The 8115-nt window shown below is 46.6% G+C and overlaps 1 protein-coding gene across 1 annotated transcript; it reads right to left on the bottom strand.

Annotated features, from left to right (window-relative positions):
- Positions 1–280: 280 nt before the first annotated feature.
- On the bottom strand, positions 281–1840 carry BGLAP (bone gamma-carboxyglutamate protein). The gene is made up of 4 exons (XM_070951201.1): positions 1728–1840; positions 1445–1489; positions 930–990; positions 281–490 (listed from the first exon to the last, which is right to left on the bottom strand). Exons 1-4 carry the CDS (start codon positions 1786–1788, stop codon positions 340–342), a joined length of 318 nt encoding a protein of 105 aa, XP_070807302.1. The 5' UTR covers positions 1789–1840; the 3' UTR covers positions 281–339.
- Positions 1841–8115: the final 6275 nt, after the last annotated feature.

Below are 8115 nucleotides of genomic sequence, written 5' to 3'. Positions count from 1 at the left end.
GGTTGAAAGAAGGAGGCATTTGAGATTTCTTGGGGGGGGGCATTTAGGCTTGTAGGTCTCATGCTTTCCTCATTTGGGGTGGCTGTAAGGGGCAGCAAGGACCTCCACTCGTGGGGAGCCATTAGGCGACACCCCCTCTCCGCCACAGAAAAGCCCGTCTGCTCCATCCAGTGAAATAACCTGCAGCACCACTTCCTGGGATTTTTCCCTTTATTTTTTTTCTAGAACATAAAACTACCAATTTCCCCAAGCGTCTTACAAAGCAAAGTTACAAGCAGCTTCGACTGGGGGGAAAGGAAGGGGAGGGGTCCTCTGGGGTTTGCAGAAATGCTTGGTGGGCTAGACAGGTCCGTAGAACTGCCGATAAGCTTCTTGGAAACCGATGTGGTCGGCCAACTCGTCACAGGCGGGGCTAAGCTCGCAGACCTCCCGCTGGGCCTCGAGGGGGTTCACGGCCACTTGGGGGGCAGCCCCAGCAGCATCGTAGCCACTGTGAAGGAAGCAACAGGGAGAGGGTGATTGGGGGAGGCCTTGGGCGCCTTCGCTGGGACAAGGCTTGGTCATGCTGCGGTGGAAGACAGGGAGGCGAGGAAGCGAGTGGGTGGGTCCCCAGGGGGACATGGAGGGCTTGGGGCCTATTGATGGGAGAGGACCTCTCCTCTGCAGCCCCTTTGGGTCACACACCACCCCAGCTGCTTCCCCTGCTTACGGGGTCTGTGATATGCCTCCTAAGAGCAGAGTCCCTCAAGTTTGGACACTTGAAGAAGTGTGGACTTGAACTCCCAGAATTGAAGTTGCCAAGTGTTCATGGAGTCCAATTGCGGGGGGGGGGTGTCTGGGAATTTAGGGAGTTGCAGACTGACTACCCCTGGGAAATTCAGGGATGGGATGGGTCAGCCAGCCATGGTGAGCACCCACTTTCCCTGTACCTGTTGTAGTTCCTCTTCTGTCGCTTCACGATTTCAGCCCCCACACGCTTGGAGACAAAAGCTGCAGGAAAGGAGGGTGTGTTTAGGACAGGGGCCGAGGAAGGGCAACTGGGAAGCTCTGTTTCCGATTGGAAGTATATTGTATGATTCTAGTCCTCGTGGTTTGAACTTCCAAAGCCTTCCTGCAAAGGCACCCAGGCCTGAGCTGAGAGTTGGCCCAAGCGAGGTGGGCATAACCGCCGCTTTTCTGCCACTCTAATTCCAAGCGAGGGCCAAAGGGCGCCATCCCGACTTGCAGGGCAGGGACCGGGGTCTCCATCGCCTCTGCAGCCCCCTTTGGCATGGCTGCAGCGGAGAGGGCCGCTTCAAGGGGGCAGCGCCAGAAGGGCTTACGAAATCTGCAAAGGGTGAAGATGCCAGGAACCTCAGAGGCGCCTCAAGGCTGCTCCTCTCCTGGGCTGGGGGCGGTGAGAGGGCCGGGGCGGGGGACACACAATAGAAGGCGCTTCACTCACCTTCCGACTTGGGCGGCCCGTCGACACTCCGGGAGTGAGCAGCCTCTGCAAAAGAGGAGGAGGAGCGGGCGGGCGCCTCAGCGAGGGGCTTCCTCTGCCAGCCTCGTCCTGGGGGGCTCGCTGGGTTTGGGGAAGGGAGCCCGAGGGGGAGCGAGGGCAGGCTGGAGGCTGCAGACACCCCGCAGCACCCTTCCCTCCCGCTGGAGAAGCCCCTCGCTTGGGCCCAGCTCCTCTTCCCAGGGCCGGGGCACCGGGAGACCCTCCGCTGCCCACCGCCCCTTACCTGTGCGGGCGAGGCCGAGCGCGGCCAGGGCGCAGAGAGCGGCGAGGAGAAGGGCGTTCATGGCGAGGCTGGGATGCTCCGGGCGGCTCTCTCGCCCTGGGATGCCCGGCGCTCCCTTTATACTGGCCCGAGCCGGCCTTGGCAGCCGAAGGGGCGCGTCACCATCGCCTCCGCCGCCGGCTGCCGGGGGCGGTGCGGGAAAGCTGCCAGGGGAGGCTCCGCCAAGCGCGTTTCGGCAGACGCTTCGGGGGTCTGGCGGAGCTCCGAGCATTTTGGGGGGTGCCGTGAGTGGAGCCCCTTTCAAGGTGGGGTGTAAGGGGAGATGTAAATTTCAGGTACTTTTCATTGCAGCATATTTGGAGGGGAATTCAGAGGTCATCTAGTCCAGCCCCTGCTCCGTGCAGGCCTTTCCCAATCTTAGCAGCTTTTAAGTTGTCTGGACTTTGACTCCCAGAAATTCAGCCATCTCCAATTTGCCAAAGTTGAGAAACTTGCAACTTTAAGACTTGGGGACCTCAACTCCCAGAATTCCCCAGCCAGCATGTCCCCAAGTCTTAAGGTTGCCAAGGTTGGAGACCCCCAGACCAGAGCATTCCCCAAGAGGTGCCCAGGTGCGACTGAAGCCCCCATAAAATATGTGCTGTGACGGAGCTTCAATTCTTGACTGCATCCTGTGGGTACCCTGGGCTTGGAAGCTGGCCGATGATCTGCGGCAGTCCAGTTTCCTTGCGTCCCCATCTGCCTTGCAAGGCCCACGTTCCCCCTTCAGCTCCATCGCTTTCCTCCCAAAAGATCAGAGGCTGCCTCGGATTGCCCTGCGCTCTGCCTCTCCAAGGACTGGCACTCTCCCACCACCCGGCCTTGCCAGGGGCAGAGGCTGGACTCCAAGGGCCACTTCTTTCAAGCAGGGATTTCCACAGAAACCCAAGAAAGTTGAAGGGTTCGAACTTCCCTCAGGCTGGATTGGCAGGCTGACTTTTAGGGCACTAAGTTGGGAACTTTCTAATGTCGATTATGGCCTTATATATCAACATTTTATTGTTTTACTGTGTGGATTTAGGCATTGCTATAATTACATAATTCTGTGCCCTTTTAGTTGTTTGGTATCATCTTTTTTTAAAGAATTGGTCTCAGGAAACAAACCAAATTTCCTTTTAAATTGCTTTTATTTTATCACGCATCTTGATTGATTGATTGATTGATTGATTGATTGATTGATTGATTATGTGCTATCCAAAAGATTTTGCCCATCCTGGTCCTTCGGGCACCCATCATTCCTGTAATGGCATCTCAAATGGCCATTCAAATTTACTTACTTTCTCTCTCTTTTTCTTTTCTTTTCTTTCTTTCTCTCTCTTTCCTTCCATCCTTCCTTCCTCCTGAAGGGAAACAATAATAAGGATATAATAAATAATACTAGGATATGATATACTGGTATACTAGATTCTGTAACCATTAGGTTCTTGTAATACACATATGCCTTTGTATTTGTATCACATATATTATGCCTTTATATTTGTATCTCCTGTAACAAACATATTCTGTTATTAGGCCTCTGTAATGTATCTGGTATTTGTCAAACATATGTCCCTGCCATTTGACCTGAACCCATATCGATCTTCTCCCTGTTTTTTTCTGGTGCCATCTAAGAGCATGGTATGTATCTCCAAGGCATAATTTACACCTCAGTCTTAATTTATGTTGATCTGGATAGACTCCTGCTTTCCAGGGCCAGGGGGCCAAAGTGGCCAATTGAGTAAACAAAGAAATGCTCAAGATGACTAATTGGGAAGTTTCTATTCCCCCTTGAAGGGGAACAAGGAATGCACGGGCCTGGATTGGGAGGCCAGAGTTGGGTACTAAGCTGACGTCTCTGAGGGTATAAAAGGACACCATACCTTCCCCAAGGTGTGGCTATCTCCTCGCATGCATTGTATCTGTATGTTCTGGATATAGTTCCACCCAGTATTTTGTTTTTGGCCATAAATAAAATCTGGTTTTTTTTGCAAGCCTCGTCTTGAGTCTCTCTCTTTGGCATTCTGGTGACTCAAGTGTATTTTGAGACCTTACACTCCCTTAAAATTTTGTGCCACTACAAAGTGACTATGGGTGGCTTATTATAAAAGAAATAAAAATAATTAAAGCATTAACACCTTAAAATCATGCAGATTAAAATATTATTTAAAAACTGTACTAGAACCAAAACGAAGAGACAGGCAGTATTTCCCTCCTCCGACGGCAGAACGTGGAGCCTGTTAACCAGACAGAAACCTAGAAGGGATGGGCGATCATTGAGGCAACCGTGAAGTACAGGCTATCCTTGACTTACAACCTTGAAGGACTTGAAGGCAAAGTTTCTTCAAGGTGGCTGCATTCAGCTTCCCACAAACTGAGCCGCTTTGAGGCTTGGTGGCCTTCATTAAAGGCAGATGGAAGAAACCAGCTTGGACCAGTACCGAAGTCAAGAGCGCTCCTGGAAAAATTTATCCAGTGACTTTGATCTGGTCATTTGCTGGCAGGCTCCGATCCTGCCTGTCCTGAATGCCTAACAAAGAGGCTTGCACTGTGGGGGGGTTATGGAACTGAGCTCTTCTGGGTGAATATAATTTATTTTTCTCTTGGGAAGGGGAGTGTTGCTTTGTGAGTGTGTGAATGAGACGAGGGAAATTCCTCAGAGGTTTGCCCTCGAAGCGATGTGCGGAGATCCAATCTGCGTTTCTGATTATCCGAGAGGAGATCAGCCAGAGACGATCGCTTTGAAAGGAGTGTGACTGTTGGAATAAGAATCTGTAGTGCAGGAGAGGGCTCTGACCAAACTTCGGACCCGCAGGGGAGGTCTGGGAAATCTCTTAGGGAAAAAGAGAGGGTTTGGTTAGGCTTCGCACTGACGGAAAGGTGTGGGAAATCTCCTCAGGAAGAAAGAGAGTCTAGTCAGGCTTCGAGCTGACAGAAAGGAATCCCCTGGGGAAAATGGGCAACCATGCTGGTAGCCTGTTTGGAACAAATAACTAGTAACAAGAATTGGGCCGTGTTCTCCATTTGGCTATGTTAGCCCACTGGAACACGTTACAAACAAGTTGTGAAAAAACAAAACAAAAAAAGAGTATAAAAAAAATGAATGAAAAATGTTGTGGCAGTAAAAGTTGTCTGTAAAAAGAAAAGTGGAGTTCAAACTTGCTCATGAGAGCCCTGGCTAAATGCAAATGATGTGTATACCTCTTATACATCTTGATCTTTAAAATGGGCCAGCGATTGCTGAGAGCTCCAAGTTAGAATGAGAACACACAGAACACCCCCAGGGCAGAGGCACGTAGTAACAATCTAGTGTCTAAAGAGAGATCTATGGGTGGCAAAGAAATATTGCAATGTTATAAAGATCTTGATAATTTACCATTCTCAAAAGAGCCAGAGAAGTCTGAAAGAACTAAGAATAAAGAAGAAATTGTTTATTGTTCTTCCCACCTGGGTTTTAGCAGGTAATAAAAATGTAAAACCTGCCTAAATGGGGAGACTCATATAATTTGACTTGATCAATCTGGTGTGATTTTGGTTACAAAATTCCTGGATATGCATCTATAATAATAGCATGTAGAATTGATTGTGATATGTCTGGCCAGCCTGCAAATTAAGTAAACATCTCGGCTTGGAGCTGTGGGAAACGGAAAGTAGTTAGGGCCCACAATCATATTTATGATTTAAACTGCTCTCTGAGTTTTCCCACTGCTTTAAGAATAAGCTATAGGTTGCCCAAGGAAATAAAATTAAAACAAAAAACAACCTCCACAGCTCTGGAAATGTTTGATGGTATGTTTGTGTATGTGTATGTATGTAATCATTTCCAAACCTGCAGGAGACCCTCTAACAACAGTACACAAAAAGTTAAAGAAAATGGAGCGCATTGGCTTGTGAAAAGCTCCCTGAAATAATTTGGTTTGCATGGAGGAAGCATTAAATGAAATTTTTGTATGTGAAATTGGTGTATACAAAAAGTCTGATTGCAGTACAAATGTGAATGTGTGTGTGTGAGATGTCCCAAAGCTCATAAGGAGTGATAAAGTGAAGTGATCCTGAGACCTGTGAATGCCTGTGTGTTGAGGTTAGAGAGAAATGCAGAGGGTTGTTTTGTTGAAAGGATGCTGAGAGGTGAAAGGAGGTGAGAATTCTATGTAATTTAAACATTTTTTCTTCCTGTATTTCCTTCCCCCCCCCCCTCCCTTGGAGGAGAGAAGCAGGAAAAAGGGGGGCTGCGGGCTGGTTCTCTGCTGAAACAGCCTGAGAAAGGCGGGGTAAAGGGTGATATCTGATACCTACCTTTGCAGTTTCACTGTTTTTGGCTCGGAATGCAATTTTGACAAGGTGCTCTATCCTATCCGTTTGTTTGTTTGTTTATTTGTTTGCTTGCTTGCTTGCTTGCTTGCTTGCTTGCTTGCTTGCTTGCTTGTTTGTTAGCAACACAAGTTGCTGCCTTTTTAGGAATTGTTACAGAGATGAGTTATGTTTAATGTTAGGTGAGAAGTACTAGTTAAAGAAAATGTGAGCAGTAGAAAGAGAAGGGAGGGCTACTTTAGTGTGAGACCATTTCAATGCATTTGAGTTGATTTCATTAGACTAATTTAAGTGGGGAGACTTAGATATTTATTGGTGATAGTGGGTCACTTGACTGGATGGGTTGAGGCTTATCCAGCCATGAGAGCCACTCAGCAGTAGTCACCAAAATTAACAGATAATACCTAAATATGGGATAGTAGAAGCTATAGACAGTAACCAAGAGACTCATTTTATTGCAAAAGTGCTTCAATTAATAATGGAGGCAGTGGGAATGTCATGTTCCATGGAATGCAACATCATCTCTGCTGTGAACCAAATCTTTACCCTTGCCTTGCCAAATGATGTTTGGATTACCACGTTTGGACAGAATAGGGGAAATTCCACAAATGAAACTAAAGACATATTTGTAAAGAACTGTATACGTGGCCTCTATTCTTCTTTATCTTACCTCAGAATCAAAGGACTCCTAGCTCAAACCCTACCTCTCGATTTTGCTGTTCATAAGTTCCAGCCTGGTGATTGGGTCCTGATAAAACCTGATGTGAGGACAAACTTAGCCAAGCCCGGGACAGGTCCTACCAAGTCCTGCTGACTACTGAAACAGCAGTCCAACCTAAAGACAAAGGGTGGACCACTACACCCGTGTAAAAGGAGCAGTGGAAGAACTTAGAGTGGCAAGTGATTCCTGAAGATGACCTGCTGAGAATAAACTTTTCCAAAAACTGGTGTGGTCATTGTGGTATGAATGGGCTTTGTTTGTGATTTTTCTTGTTGCAGGAGAAGCAACTTTTTGGACTTTCCAGCCTGAGTGGTGGCCTCTCTTATTCCATCTGAAGATCCCAACAGCAGCTGTGCAACTTCACACTCTCCAGATTGTGTTGGTCCCGTGATTGTAACTGTATCACTGAATGTTATTGTTATTCTTGTTGTAATTGTGAACTTATACACACCTGTGGGGAATAATGGGACACTGTGCTTGTGTAAATGTGCAAGGGATTGCTCCCCATAGAAACTCTATTCCTATGTATATATCTATCCTACACTGGAGAATTGAGACATTGAATCAGGTCAATCTGACTTGAACACAGTAGTCCTAGGAGATAGTGATATCATGATCCCTGAAGATATAGAATGGTTCAATTCTATATTTGATTTAATGCAATGGTTCAATATTTGGGACTAATTTTCTTATGCATAGGACTAATATGAGGAGAATATAATGCAATGATCAGTGTGAAAAATCATTTTACACGTAAGGGTGTTTTCTTTGCTTATTGTTACTTTTTAGTCTGGAATTAACCTGACACAACCTAGTAACCCATTTGAAAATATACCTAGACTGAGTGGGTTATGGATGGATGTGGTAACTCTTAATTGGCATGCTCCAGATGGCTTATATTGGATAAATGGAAAATTTGCCTATGTGCAATTGCCTAGCTGATGGTATGAAGCATGTGTATTAGGAACTGTGAAATCTATTTTTCTTCCTTTTTCTACTGACAATACAACAAGGTGAAAAACGGCCGATACCTATTTATGTGGATGTAGGCCACAGAAAGATGAGTGGCCTCCAGAAATAATAGTTCAGGTATACGGACCAGCCACCTGGGCAGAAGATGGTACAGAACTCCCTTTATATGCTGAATAGAATTGTAAGGTTACAGCCAATGATTGCAATGATACCTAATACAACTGTTAATGCTCTAAATTTCTTAGTTAAACAGCACTCTCTGTTGAAAACAGCAATATCCCAGAATAGACTTGCTGTACACTATTTGTTAGCAAAAGTAGGTGTGTATGGAAAAATTATTTCCTCAAATTTTGTTTGCAAAATTGATGA

This window comes from Pituophis catenifer, unplaced genomic scaffold (assembly GCF_029215685.1).
Source record: "Pituophis catenifer annectens isolate HBS135680 unplaced genomic scaffold, rPitCat1.0.hap2 SCAF_10, whole genome shotgun sequence".
In the NCBI taxonomy this organism is placed as follows: domain Eukaryota; kingdom Metazoa; phylum Chordata; class Lepidosauria; order Squamata; family Colubridae; genus Pituophis; species Pituophis catenifer.
This window is presented reverse-complemented; position numbering and strand designations above follow the sequence as displayed.